This window comes from Canariomyces notabilis (assembly GCF_033297395.1).
Source record: "Canariomyces notabilis strain CBS 508.74 unplaced genomic scaffold N656scaffold_39, whole genome shotgun sequence".
Classification (NCBI taxonomy): Eukaryota; Fungi; Ascomycota; class Sordariomycetes; order Sordariales; family Chaetomiaceae; genus Canariomyces; species Canariomyces notabilis.
In genome coordinates this window covers 43,073-57,087 of record NW_027041861.1, presented here as the reverse complement: position 1 = coordinate 57,087, position 14,015 = coordinate 43,073, and the positions used below count along the sequence as shown (strand labels likewise).

The window sequence follows — 14,015 nt, the reverse complement described above, 5'->3', positions numbered from 1 at the left end:
AGTCGCAGTGAGGCCGTGATATTTCGGTTACAACCGACCTCAGTCCCACTGGACTATGTACATACATGTAACCTGGATGCACTGTACAGACCTCACACCGAACACCGACAGAGCATTGGTGCGATAATCGAGTCCCGGCTTGCAAGTTGCAACCTCAGCCGGGTGATCGGGTGCGGTGGATCTTGTAGGGATTTGGGTGCTCCAACTACAGTAGCACTTTATAATGAACCGATATAATGCTCCAGGGCCCGGGCATTGCAACCGTCTACCAAGATCCGAATAAATTGCATCCCCGCAGATGCTGCAGCAATATTTTTCTATAAAGGGGCCATATACCGGCTCTGCTCATGCCGACGTCATGAAAAAAGTTTTCCTAACCCGCCCATCAGTGTTGACTTTAGCATAAGGGCTGCTCTCGATACTGAAGATGAGGCTCCTGTCACTTGCACTACCGGCGATATTCTCTCGCCTCGTAATCGCGAGCCTGCAAGTTGTTCCGGGAGGTACCTGGACAAGTGTACGCGTGTCCCGTCTGCTATTATCCAATTTGGCTGTGCGAAAGGACCATCTAACCACCTAGACGTCTTGGTACTGTCCAGTCGAACGGCGAACACTTACAAGCCCACGGCGCGGGAGTCTATCAGGAGAATGGCACCTACTACATGATTGGCGAGGACAAGAGCGGCGGGCACTCCTTCTCCAACGTCAACTGCTACGCCTCGACCGACCTCGTGCAATGGACGCTGGTGGGCGCACTTCTGTCCCGGACCAGCTCCGGCGATCTCGGGCCCAATCGCGTGGTGGAGAGGCCCAAGGTCATCTACAATGACAAAACCCGCAAGTATGTGCTGTGGATGCACATGGACAGCAGCAACTACGGCGAGGCCAGGGTTGCCGTGGCAACGGGTGATTCCATATGCGGGAGGTACCAGTATCTCCGGAGCTTTCAGCCGTATGTAAGCCCCTGAGATCCACCGTGCCTCATGTCAGGGGTTAAAGCGGTTACTGCAGGTTGGGGAGGGAAAGTCGCGATATGGGCCTGTTCAAGGACGACGATGGCAAAGGGTATCTGTTGACCGAAGATGTTTGTTTTCCTTCTCACTCATACCGGTACTGGGTGCACGGGTACTGAAACCTAGCAGCGTGATTACGGCCTTCGTATCGTTGCTCTGTCGGATGATTTCACATCTCCCACAACCGACGTCTTCTCTTGGAGGTTGGAGGGCGGCAACCGTGTCGAGGCACCCGCTATGGTCAAGTTGGGCAAAACGTACTTCATGTTTGCCTCCATGATGACGGGATGGGACGCCAATGAGAACCAGTACACGACCTCAACCAATCTCAGATCGGGCTGGTCGGCATGGAAGAAGTTTGCAGACAGCGGGTCAAAGGTGAGCTGTGCTGCCAGCACTGTCAGGGGCACAAATTATGCCGAGGCAGCCCTTCAACCCAAGAAGAACTACTAACATCGACTCCAAACGCAGACTTACAACTCCCAAACCACATTCATCCTCAAAACCAGCGAGAGCACCGCCATCTACATGGGAGACAGGTGGGTCAAAGACAACCTGATGGCCAGCACCTATGTATGGCTGCCATTGAGCATCAGCGGGACGAGCGTCACCATGAAGAACTTCGTGAGCTGGGTTCCGACCTCGAACTTTGCCGCATGGCAGCAGCCGCCGGCCGAAACCAGCTACGAGGCCGAGAGAGCAACCTACGGTGGCAAGGCGCGGGATATCAGCTGCTCCGAGTGTTCCAACAAGGTAGCCGCGGGATACATCGGGGGTCCGGACAAGGGCAGCGTCACCTTCAGCGGCATCCGCAGCGACATTGACGGTCTGACTACCATCCGCATCAAGTACCTCAACGGAGACAGCAGCCCGCGCTATGCGAATGTGAGAATCAATGGGGATGCTGGGCAGAAAGTTGCCTTCTTGCCGGCTAAGGGGAACCCCGCGAGCAGCACGCTCCATGCCAACCTCAGAAAGGGGTCGACGAATTCGATTGTGATTGAGGGGCTTGGGTCTGGGTGGGGTCCGGATATCGACCGTTTGATGGTTCCGGTGCAGTAAGGGAGTGGATGGAGCTAGTATCGGTCCTAGGATAGGTGAATAATGCAAATGCTCTCGATGTGCCTCCGAGTCTGTTAGGGAGCACGTGCTAGGGGACATGCACGTCCATGTTCGATTCACTCATCTGTGCTCAAGGGAAGCGGTTGCCAAGCCTGATTGATGCTTTCACAGAGAAAGCCTCGGCTGGCGCCACGAAGCCGCTGCCCGCTTGAGCATCTGATATCGACCCGAAGCAACCGTCTGGGGCGGGGGGGAAAGTTGAAGACGTGTGGGCCTTGGGGAGTGGAGGTTCAAGAGAAGTTGAAGAGCTTGATGAAGTGCGAGTCCAGGCGAGGGTTCGATCCACCAACAGAGGGGAGACAAATGGCGGAATTGTCACAGCACAGCACCAAGTGCTAAACGGAAGAAAAGGTTCCACAAGGGTGACGAACTAAGGAGTGATAGGGCATTGTTGTTGGCCTAGTATTTGTATTCCAACTAACCCTGCTGAAGTAAGAGAGAATGGATGCCCCGATGAAAGTGCCGGGGACAGTCATTGTCGACATGGCCGCAACCCTCACTTGTCGATATCTCAGCTCCAGTAAGCTGTGTTATCCCAGTCCTCATAACCCCTGATCTAATAGAAGAAAAGAGGGCCTCATGGAGGGCTGAGATAAAACCGATTCCGTCAAGGGAGCTTCGCATTCAGCTTGGCAAGTTCCTCTGCGATCCGCTTCTCGTGACCTGCCGTGGCGGTAGCAACGTTTGTCGTACCGTTCGAGAGGTCGACGAGGGTATTGCCGGATGTCGAGGGCTCTGTCAGGTATCTTGAAACGCGGCGTCCGGCCAGGAATCGGGGGTTCAGGGGGCGAGTTGAGAGAGAGTTTGAGGACGCTGAGGAAGCTTCTCTCATCAATCTATAAGCCATGGAGAGTGTCGTTAGCATTCGACGGCAATCGTGCGGGTTATTAGCGGATGCGGTACCCTGAGTCAGGCTGCTGACTCGACGAGCCTGGATAAGACATCGAAGGCTGAACTCTGCCGGGTTCTACTGATTTTTGAGTTTAACACCAATAAGATGGACGTAGTCCAGAAGACACAGATCCTCAGGAATGAGATTTCGAGTGCGAAACTGCCTTTCAAGACGCTTAATTATGAATCCCAACTAGAGGAGAAGATACGGACAGGACAGAAAGCATCTGTTTCTCCGTTTTGCCTTCGACTTCCCTGTCAACTGGAGCCCGCCGGCCGAGTCGCCAACGATGCGCCCACGCCCCTCCTTCGAGGTCAGCGAAATTGCCAATGGTAGTCGAGATGTATCGATTCGAGTCCCGGACTTGACCGGCATTATGCATGGCGTGTGTCTAGCACTCCGAGGTCGATCGGTCGAGGGCCGCCGGGTACTTCCAGTGTTGACCTCTGCTTCCTAAGGCCCCGCCGATTTTCAAGGTTCAATCAATTCCAGTTCGGAAACCCCCCTTGGGACCAGGCAGGGCCGCTTCTCTGCCTTACAGATCACCCATGCTCAAGATCTCTCCAAGCGGCCAACCTCATGTGTGAAGTTTCAGCTCGTTTGCGCCAATCACAGTCAGCCGGCACGAGTTTTATCCTCATCCGGCAAGGCAACGTTGACCGCGGACCTCCGGACAGGGTTTGATGATGCTCTGGGTCTCCAGCCCATCGATGCAGGGGAATTTTCACCCGCATCCGCGGGCGTCTTGGCTCGGGTGTTGTAATGCCCGATTCACGAAGTCACTGTGAGGTCGGGGTGCTTGGAGTGGCCGTCTACATGCATAGACCGCTCTAGACGCCGTCAAGTCGCCGAATAGAAGCTTGAGTTGAACATCATGCCCTCCTCCTTGAGCACGAAGGAAAACTCTCACGGTGCGAGTATCATCGTATTGCAATCAAGGGACACTGGAAGGGAGTTGTCAGCTTGTGAAAATCTTGTTGCATGCTGCATCCGGTGTGACGTGTCAAATCTCACTCACCGAGCTTGAAAATCGCTCAAATGCAACCACCCTTATGCGAGACTTCGGTGACAAGGCTCAATAAGCTCGGCCTGGTGACATTCTGATTCGACCACGTCGAGAACTGTGACAATGCGGGGAACTGGGGTTGAGGAATTGGGAATTCCGAAAAGAGTCATCATGGCGAGTCTATTACCGTTGGCTTGCAGATGGATTCTGCACGCCGGGTGATGCCGGCACGGTGATGGTCGTCTGATGGGAGCCTTGTTCGACCATGACGATGGTTCGCGGGCATGTTAGCGGCCAGCGGTTGCTGTCTGAATGAGAATAAGGTCTCGACAGAGGTTTGTATTAGCCGACGTTCAACCGGACCCCGCCACGTGACGGCACGCGTGACTAGAGATGTTTGCCAGTAAGCCTTAGGTGCTTCAGGCGATGGAAGCCGGAGGGGTGACGAATGTCGCCGAGTGCGATGCGACTGACAAGAACGGCCGCGTGAATTCAGGGATCCGCTGTAAGAGTTGTCTGAGGGCTTCTGAATCCCTTGGACGGGGCAATCTGCGGCGCGGGAAATCGGAAGTGACGGAGCATGGTCACTTGGGAGACGAACAGAGGGAATTGGGAGACTATCCGGCTTGTGGCTGTGGAAGGATTGGAGGAGGGAAGGTGAGGGAATATTTATATGGCATCTGAGGTCAGATCACACGCACCGAGGACCGGATGCCCGAAAGTGGTCGGCCTCCCTGCAGGGATCAGTAAGTCCACGTCATTTTTCGGAAGAGCGGCCGCAAAATCTGATTGGACCGGCCCCCAATTGACCGTCTGCTGGAGGCCCGCCTTCCATCATGAGGAGCCGCAAGTCTGATTGGACCTGTGCAGTTCATCACAGACCAGACCAGTGGGCGCTCCGCACAAATTACCTTAGGCTTGTGCTTGTGAGGTGGTGGCCACGACAAAATCATAGCGTTAGTATCCTGCGGAGGCTGGGCCCGCAACATGGAACTTACCTATCCGTAGGTATGGTACTCTTGAGTCTTTCTTGAGCTCAGGGTTCCACTCTTGGTACGTAGGGATGGAAGTCATGAAGCTATTCTTTGTAGTTTGTACCTTGCCCTGCGAAATAGGTAGGTAGTGACCTATTCTGGCTGCGCCGTACCAAAATCCCCGAGGTACAAGCTGGATCGCACGTAGAATACATGTTGTCCATACAAGAACCCACTGTAATGTACCGCTCACTCTCTCTTGGGACGCCCTTGTTGCGGTATGTACAGATTTTGCTTGTCCCGTCCCCCCTCGCCTCTCTCCTGCCTCCTTTCCAGTCCCCTAGCTTCTCTTTCTCTCCCGACTTACCCATTCTCTTCTCTACGCTCCGCCAATTGCCACTCTTCTGCCACCCTGCGTCCAAGTTCTTCAGGGACGACCGTCCGGGAGCGGTACAAGTACATATAAGAACTCTATCGCCGTGAAGTCCAGCGGTAGAGAAATATCCTAATTCTTCAGCATCCGACGAATACATGGTATGTGCTGTAGCTCCTCGATTATAGGTTCAGTGGTCCTGAAGATTGTAAAGATTGCCCTTGATTTGGCGTCGAGGCGCATCCGAATCCTCCGGACTGGAGGGACTGGTAGTCTGGTACAGCCGAGCAGAGCCTCTAAAATCTGGTGTTTCCCGTCGTAACGCAGGGAATACACGCATGGTCCGAATGCTGGAAGTTCACGATACATATAAGAGAAGCAGGATGTAGGCTATAAGTAAAAGAGAGATGGTAGGATAGCCTACCTGTAGGGGCGAGGACTACGCGTACCTAGCTGTTCTTTCTGAAATATGACTTCAAATACAGGCAGCTAGCTAGCTCACTCAGTGCAAAGAGTCGACAACCTGGTGATCATTCTCACTGCATGAGTGTCGCTCCTCCCTTAAAGGCTGACTGCTGGTATTTGGCTCTGCTGACCTCACTGGCAATCTTTCTTCTCCCGGCGTTGCTAGTCCTGGGCCATTTGTAGTTGCGTAAGGTACCTTAAGGAACCTAGTCAGCCTGACTCACTCTAGTATCTGGGCCAATATGGAGCAATTTGAAGTTCATTCTGCCAGGATGTGCTTCTTACTCGACAGGTCTCGAGGACTTGGACCACATTTGTAAAGATACCTTATCGAGCTGTGGTATGTAACAGGGATACAACACTCTTAATCAAATCCCTATCACCACAAACATACAGAAACATACCTACCTTAAGGTACAGTATCATGGGAAGTACTCATTTTGTTATATTATCCCCTTAGTCTACCATAAGGCAGAGGAACACTCATGGCTAAGACCACAGGTTGGTCTATATCATGCCCTGGGCACTGTGGGCAGGTGAGGTCATCAACAACCGTAGCTGTAGGTTCCTCCTTTGGGTTCAGAGTACCTGGTCACGAATACTGAGATATCATCATATCGCCCCGTTTTTAATTCTTGGCTTCTATTTTGATCGCTGTGAGAGAATGCCAGGGTTCCTCGAAGTTGACTTGACGCCATGTCCACTTAGACAGGTAACAATGGTGAAAGGAAAAAGGGGGTATGGTTTCCAAGTAGGAACCTGAGCCAATGCCAAAGCATGAAGCTTATATACGCAGCACCCCTATCTATCAACTTCTCTCATATTGCTCCTGTTCCGGTTCTCATTATCAGGGTTCCCCAAGAATGCTATTCGTGACTCGGGACCTTTGTATCAGTCTCAGCTGAAACCGGTTCCGCTTCAGTGCTCGTTTCCTTGGACTCGCCGGGTCCCGCTGTTTCGTTTGTGCCACCAGTCGCGCTTTTCTCAGGACTAGAAGCCTCATTAGGGCCACTTAGAGTTGAGTCGTGACTGCTCGGTAGCCCGTTCGGCATGTGGCCAGAGCTCTTCGGCTCGTCCAGGGGCTCTGAGTTACCCTTTTCCTCCGCCCCGTCTACGCTGTCCTTTGGCCTCTTGGCTTTCCGCTTGGACTTCTCCTCGACCTTTTGACGCAACGTCTCGAGCTCGTCGTCTGAGACGTAATTCCGCATCGCCTCAGCCATCTCTGCCGCTCGAACCAGCTTTCTTTCCCTCTTCCTCTTCTTTTTCTGTTCGGCAGCCTTTCTCGTCTTCTCCTTAGCCGCTTCAATCGTCTGCTGCTCCTCTTGCACCCATCGCTCCACATTGGCAGTGGCCTCAACAGGCGAGTCGCGGTGATTTAGAAGGTACCCCTGAAGTTGCGCTGGGGTAAAGACTTCATTAGGGATTTTTTTACTGAATTCGAGGGCCAGCCTCTTTAGTTCATCCTCTGAAACCTGCAGGTCCCGGCTTCCTGGAGCCGCACTGTCCGCGTCGGCGGCATACATGCGGAGAAACATGAGTTCGCTGCTCCTTGGCGAGATGTGGCCCAAGTATATCATCCTGTCCACTCGACCGGGGCGAACGAGGGCCTTGTCCAGCTTCTCCGCGAAATTGGACGTCATGAGCACGATGCGCCCTTCCTGCGATGCAACACCGTCAAGAACGTTCAACAGACCGGAGAGCGTAACCCTCGACCTTCCATACTCATCTTCGTCCGAAGAGGACGAACCATCACCGTCGCTGTCGTTGCTGCTGTCGTCATCGTTCGACGATGCACGGCGTTTAATGCCAACTGCGTCGATATCTTCGAGAAGCACCATACACTTCGGCGGCAAGGCCGTAAAGAGTCTCTCTAGAGCATCGTCATTTCCTACGCTCGGGATGTGGATCAAGTATAGCTCAAGCCCGAATTTGCCGGCCAGTGCGAGCGAGAGCGATGTCTTGCCCGTGCCTGGGGGCCCATACAGCAGAAACCCTCTCCGGTAGGGGATACCGCGCCTGTTGTAAAACTTGCGCGTGTTGGCGTCCAGGTAGTTGGCGATATCAGCAACCAGCGCATCCTTGACTTTCTCATCAAAGTGCACCGTTTCTAGAGGCCTAATAGGACGCAGAATCGACGTATCCCACGAGTCGTTGTATGAGCCCTTGCTGATTCGAACTGTGACGTACGCCTCACGCTGCTTGTCGGCGAACTCTCGGCAGGTTTCGAGGAATTTTTTGATAGGTTCCACAGACCGGCCGAGACACATGATCACGAGCGGCTCGTCGCCCTCAGGAGCGCCGGCATACTCGTCCGGTGTGCGAAACGACCAACCAGTGTTGGAGCTGCTCGTCAAGATGCGGCGTACCATGAACAGATTGCGCTTGTGGATGAACCAGGTTGTGCCAAATGTCGGCAGGTAGTGCACTGGCGCTCTACTGTCGTGGGTGTAGTCGTTACGTTCCTGGGACACACGATGATAGTGCCAAGTGTCGGTCAGCACTTTCTCCGAGTTTGCTGTGAGGATGCGCGTTCTCCTCTTTGTGAGTATATGGGCACCCAGCCAGTTGAGGACCTCTCGATTGAGGCGGTCATTGCCCGCGATAGAAATGGAAGCCGTGAGGAAGCGCACTATCCACCAGTAGATTTTGGCCCCAGTGTCTCGGATGCTGCTGACACCACTTGAGGCAGCACCCATGAGGGCGGCAACTGTTAGGATAGACGCGAGATCCAGCTTTAGCCATGTCTTGAAGAAGTTTTGCAAGATGGCGAAACCGGGGATTCGTTCCTCAAGGTCCTGGATGGTCGTGCCCGATGCGCCGTTCAAAAGCGATGAGGTGCCTGCCAGGGCGAGCAAGTTATCCATGGTGGAAAAAGGGGTTACCTTAGTAATGGCGGTGAGGCGAGTGTCCGAGGCCGGGCGAGGCGGGTGGATGAAATTGGCAACGGACAACTGCACAGCGATGCGAAAAGAGACGAAGAAAGCTCTAGGCGTTTGTAGTGTTGCTGGTCGCCGGGACGGACACAGTGGAGTTTGGATCCAACCTCCCGTACATGCACGTCTTACGTACGGATACACAAGGTATCGCCCATCAAGCTTGCAAGGCAGCAGCAGGCTTAGTCGTGACTCCCGTCGACCTGGTGGGCGCTAGCGTCGGCAAGGCGCGCACTTAGCATCCCGTCCCGACGGCATGTGCACAACGCCTCACCTTGACGAGATGAGGCTTGGAACTTGGTTGACTGGAGCTTGATAAGTTTCATCGGAGATTTTGTTAGGCTGCAGCGAAGCCGCAAGTGCTCCGGGTCAACCCACTGTGGTCAACCCCGCCATCCGAGAATCTGAAATCTGCGGTTGGATGCATGGAAGGATGGACAGTAGGTACGTGTACCTGAAGTAGCCAATCACTTCGTCCACTAAACCTGAAGGACAGAATGTCGGCCAACTGCGTATCTCCGTCACCTGCCGAAGCCATCTTCAGGTGGTGCAACTTTCTGACTGGACGTTAGACGGGAGTTGTTGAAGTGAACCTGCTTGGAATGCCCACCCGATTGGCAACCACTGCCAGGAGTTGATCAGTTTGAAGGCTCAGCCCTAAGGTAATGCTGTAGAGATATGTGTGTAATGTGTAATGTTTCTGTAGTGTACTGTAAGTTACACTGCAGCCTGAACAGAGAGTTAGGTAAGAATTGAGAGTGGCGAAGCTCATAGTGACTTGATGCATCCCACGCTGTGCCCCCTGATCTCTCACAAGGTGAGTTTAGAGTCAGAGTGTTATAGTAAGCCAGGTACCTAGGTGGTCTCTGAGCGAGGGAGCAAACCGCCCGTTTCACGAATCCCCAAATCCGCAGCCGTAGGGACATTGCTGATTTTGGCGGAGTCGGTGCCAAAATGAAGTTGCGCAGGCAGACCCGTTCATCCCGCTTACGTTCCTCACTAGGAGAGTTGAACAAAGCTGTGGCGCCACTATGACTTGAAAACACAGGACAAAGCAGGTCCTGTATTTTTGACAGTAGGGTGCCCCGCGAGCCCGCAACAACCTGGAAGTCCACATCGACTCAAAGAACTCCCCTATATATTGGCCTATATATATAGCATGCGCGTGCCGGAAATCCACGTATATAGGGAATAGGTAAACTAGCCTCAAGAATCCAAATCTGCCCTTTACACAACTGCTGAGAATCCAACTGCTCAGCCTGAGGGGAATCTGGGCCTTAGACAATCATCTGCCCCGCATTCAGCTCCTGCCTCTCGATCGAGTCCACTCACAACCTGAAATCCCTGCCCCACCATTGCCAGTTCGACCCCGCCACCACCTGTGCGACGGTCACCCTCTGAAGCTTGAGCATCCTGGGCTTGGGACGGCTGCACTTCCATCATCAGCAAGAGACTATTCTGTGCTGGCCCCTCTCACCCTGTACAGATACACAATATGCGATTCGCATCGAAAAGGCAGACCGTTGAGGCCATCGACGAGGAGGCCGGCGTTTCGCTCCTCATCATGGAGCCAGAGGACATGTGGCATGCCAACAATCTGATCGCCGTGGGCGATGTCGTTAACGCTCCTGCGTTTCGCAAGGTCACCATGACAACGACTACAGGTTCTGCGACAGTCAAGAGCGTGCGCACGAATCTGTCCATCAAGGTCAAGTCGACCTTCTTTGACCCCCTAGCGTCGGAGCTGAAGGTCTCGGGCACCGTCGTCAACGAGAACGAGTGGGTGAGCGTCGGCCAACATCACACCATCACCCTAAGATACGAAAAGACAGACCTCAAGTTTACATTGTGGAAGATTGCCGGATGGGATTCGGTGGCACTGCAGACACTTCGAGAGGCGCTCAGCGAGGACAGGCCCGACGCGGTGGTTGCCGTCGTTATGCAGGAGGGCCTTGCCAACATCTGCTTAATCACCGACATCCGAACCATCGTCAAGCACCGCATCGAAAGCTCGATTCCGAAGAAGCGCGCATCATCAAAGGACACAGCGGGGGGAATGGCATCCTTTTACGAGAAGACGTTGTCAACCCTGCGCAATGCTGTCGACTTCAGCACCTCTCGGACGTTATTGCTTGCAAGCCCTGGCTTCGTCGCCCAGGATTTCCGTGCCTACATGCAATCCGAGGCATCCAGGACAGCTGACAAGGCACTGCAACGCATCGCAAAGGAGGCGGTCGTGGTACACTCCAGCACCGGCCACGTCCACAGCCTGAACGAAGTTCTCAAGAGCCCAGAAGTGCAAAAGACCATGCGCGACACGAGGTTTACAACCGAGACGATGCTAATGGACCAATTCTACGACCGCTTGCGCATGGACGACGGGAGGGCGTGGTACGGGACAAAACCTGTCGAGAAGGCAATCGCTGAAGGCGCAGTTGGCCGCGGAGGAGGGGTTCTGCTGATCAATAATGCGCTCTTCAGAAGCATGGACGTGGCGACGAGGAAAAAGTATGTTGCTCTTGTGGACAAGGTCAAGGAGGACGGCGGAGAGGCCCGGCTGCTTAGCAGCGACCACGAGAGCGGCCAGCGGTTGGATGCGCTGGGCGGGATCGCGGCGATTTTGACATATCCGATTCTCGATCTCGACGAAGATGACGAGGACGAGGAGGCGGCAGACGTAGAAATATCGGCAGAGGGAACTACAATATTATAGCCCTTTGAGAGGACCTGGGTTTCCACTTTCGAGAGATTCCCTTCCCTCCGTCACTTGTGTCGGTGAAATTTCCGGAATGCTGTGACACAGCTTCGTTTGCCGGCATTGGAGGCTGCTGGTGTGCTGTCTGATGCTTCAGTATCCGTACTTACAAATGAGCGGCAGCTGTCATCGCTCGATCCGTGTCGGCATTTGCCATGGCGACTCAACTGCTGCATCGTCATGCATCAGACTCAGGTACCTACACGTGTAAGGTGTGCCGGGTCGTGTCACCAAGGCCCTACGGAGGGAGATCTCTCTTGCCTCTCGGGACCTGGTGGTGCTTGGTCATTACGAAGACCCAGAGGCAGGCAGGTGCTGGAATCATGATGGAGCCCCACTGCAGCTCCCCGCCCGGCAGAGCAACCTACCGAACTCAAGGCTGGAGCCGAGGCATGACGGGACCGGGAATGGAGCTTTGTCTTCCCTCGTTCTCCGGTTCCGTTCTCCAATGTCGAATACCTCCCATCTCCCGACGTTGCATTAGGCATCTCATAGTAGTTATAGCTAGGTATACTACTCGGTTTTATATCATGGACAATGTTGTGCAATGGCCGGGTGAAATACTTTGGGCCAACCCGGAACTGTAATCCACCGTACAACGTGGGGTCTTGAGTGACGCGAGTCCGTCGATGACATAATTAGGTACCTTAAGGTTAGGGGACAGTGGACCCACATAAAAAAGCCGAGCCGAGCCACGACAACTACCCGTGCCCCGCCCCACTTATCCCAGCATTGGTGGACCCATGCCCGGGCTAATTGGTGCTCGACAGCTCAACGCGCAGGCCAGCTCAATGCGCAGTTTTCCTACATCTTTGGCTACGATTGACCAAAACTACCTACAACTAGCTGGATTGAATAGTTATAACGCCTTCTAGAGTTGGGAATACATATTAGGAAGCTAATTAACTATATTTACCTAGCTTATAGGGCCTAGCGCAGTACTATTATATAGTTCTTTGCCCTAGATGTGACGAATCTCGGTCCCCTACCACTGAAAGGGACTCCTCAGACTGAAGGTTGACTTAGACGGGGTGAGGTTCGGTAGAGCCAAAGGGTCTACAACAATTGGCACAAGCAAGTGTTCACACAGTAGTATACACAACTGCTTGCATTGCTTACTGGAGAACTTCTGGCAGGTCCTTCAAGGGAATAACTAGCTATCTAATATACTAATGATTGTCTTCGAAGATCATTCCTTGATTCTAGTGATCTTTGTGCTGGCTCACCTAGCTCACTTCATAATCCCAGTGATCCTTTATATTAGCTCACTCTCTTTTCTTAGTAATCCACTCTAATTAGTTAGTCGAGCGATTGGCTGCCGCGGCTCCCCGCACTGCGGCTGTGACCATGCCTGGCCGCTAGTAAAGTCTGTTCATAACAGTTAGCTATAGTAGTAATAAAGTAAAGGTATACTATAAGATTAACTACTTTAAGCTAGTTAATATCCTAGTAAAGAGCAACTTCTTAAGCTAATAATAACTTTATTATTAGGCTATAATAGGTATCCTTAGGTCTAATATCCTATAAGCAATAATAAAGCTTATCTTGATAAACTCTATAATTCTATATAATAATAGCTAGCTTCACTTCTAGGTTTTCTTTAGGATATTTTATTGCTTCCTAGAGGATGTATTCTTTCAGCTCTTCTTTTGTTTTATATTTAGAATAGCTCATTATAGTTCTACAGGGGGGTATAGTAGTTGAATAGGTAGTTAACAGTTGGAGATAATACTTAGGGATATATATAGCAATAGCTACCTTTATTCTAGAAAACTTCTAATATAATTAATTAGCTTCCTAATATATACCCATTTCTATAGAGCTTTTTTACTGCTTTAAATAGTTAAATTTGCTATGGTTTTAGTGGTATATTGCAAAAGTAATGAAAAATCGCGCATTGAGCTGACCTGCGCGTTGAGCTGTAGAGCACCAATTAGCCTGGGCATGGGTCGCCCAATGCTGGGATAAGTGGGGCGGGCCACGGGTACCTACCTAGCTTCTTGCAGCAGTTTTTGGCCTGCATTGACATGCGTCAAGCAACGCGCGTCATCAGGTCCGGGTTCTAAGTTACGCCTAGGCACCCAAGTCCGAGGAGTTTCTGGCAGCCCTGTCGCAAACTCGCGTTCACCAACCGTCGTTGCACAGGAGAGGGCCATCGGCAGTTGCGCCTGTGGCTCACATGTCTGCATATTGGGATTATGACGGGCATCTGGTCGACAATTACATTAAAGGCCGCCACGCCAGCATCCGAGCGACAACACGAGAATTCTCCGCGAGTTGGGGGATCCAGCAGTGACGTTAACGGTGAACCCCCGTCGCCGCGCAGAACGCTCGGCACATTATCATCACGGTCTTTGCCGAGATCAGCCAGCCTGGCTGACGCCGGAGGTAAGTCTTTCCAGGTCATTACTGTGTATGGAGCACCCTACCTATTCCTGTTTTCATGTAGTTTGATTGCGAACGCTACTTTGTGCAACTACCC

The 14,015-nt window shown here is 52.7% G+C and overlaps 3 protein-coding genes across 3 annotated transcripts; 2 read left to right on the top strand and 1 right to left on the bottom strand.

The window, feature by feature from the left end:
- Positions 1-268: 268 nt before the first annotated feature.
- On the top strand, positions 269-2,505 carry N656DRAFT_784999 (carbohydrate-binding module family 35 protein). The gene is made up of 5 exons (XM_064816282.1): positions 269-517; positions 600-952; positions 1,012-1,084; positions 1,143-1,391; positions 1,485-2,505. The coding sequence occupies exons 1-5, from the start codon at positions 428-430 to the stop codon at positions 2,073-2,075; spliced, it is 1,356 nt and encodes a 451-aa protein (XP_064665245.1). The 5' UTR covers positions 269-427; the 3' UTR covers positions 2,076-2,505.
- A 4,206-nt stretch (positions 2,506-6,711) lies between these two features.
- Positions 6,712-8,709, bottom strand: N656DRAFT_802437 (P-loop containing nucleoside triphosphate hydrolase protein; the record flags this gene model as incomplete). The annotated part of the gene is made up of 1 exon (XM_064818242.1): positions 6,712-8,709. The coding sequence occupies one exon, from the start codon at positions 8,707-8,709 to the stop codon at positions 6,712-6,714; it is 1,998 nt and encodes a 665-aa protein (XP_064665244.1).
- A 1,248-nt stretch (positions 8,710-9,957) lies between these two features.
- N656DRAFT_469263 (uncharacterized protein) lies at positions 9,958-11,590 on the top strand. The gene is made up of 3 exons (XM_064809751.1): positions 9,958-9,973; positions 10,037-10,561; positions 10,634-11,590. The coding sequence occupies exons 2-3, from the start codon at positions 10,274-10,276 to the stop codon at positions 11,489-11,491; spliced, it is 1,146 nt and encodes a 381-aa protein (XP_064665243.1). The 5' UTR covers positions 9,958-9,973; positions 10,037-10,273; the 3' UTR covers positions 11,492-11,590.
- Positions 11,591-14,015: the final 2,425 nt, after the last annotated feature.

Excerpts from the sequence above, each read along its gene's own strand:
- N656DRAFT_784999 (XM_064816282.1), top strand. The coding sequence starts at position 428 with ATGAGGCTCCTGTCACTTGCACTACCGGCGATATTCTCTCGCCTCGTA. Across the intron at positions 953-1,011 it reads TATCTCCGGAGCTTTCAGCC|GTTGGGGAGGGAAAGTCGCG; the intron begins GTATGTAAGCCC and ends CGGTTACTGCAG. Across the intron at positions 1,392-1,484 it reads TTGCAGACAGCGGGTCAAAG|ACTTACAACTCCCAAACCAC; the intron begins GTGAGCTGTGCT and ends CTCCAAACGCAG.
- N656DRAFT_469263 (XM_064809751.1), top strand. The coding sequence starts at position 10,274 with ATGCGATTCGCATCGAAAAGGCAGACCGTTGAGGCCATCGACGAGGAG. Across the intron at positions 10,562-10,633 it reads TCGTCAACGAGAACGAGTGG|ATTGCCGGATGGGATTCGGT; the intron begins GTGAGCGTCGGC and ends ACATTGTGGAAG.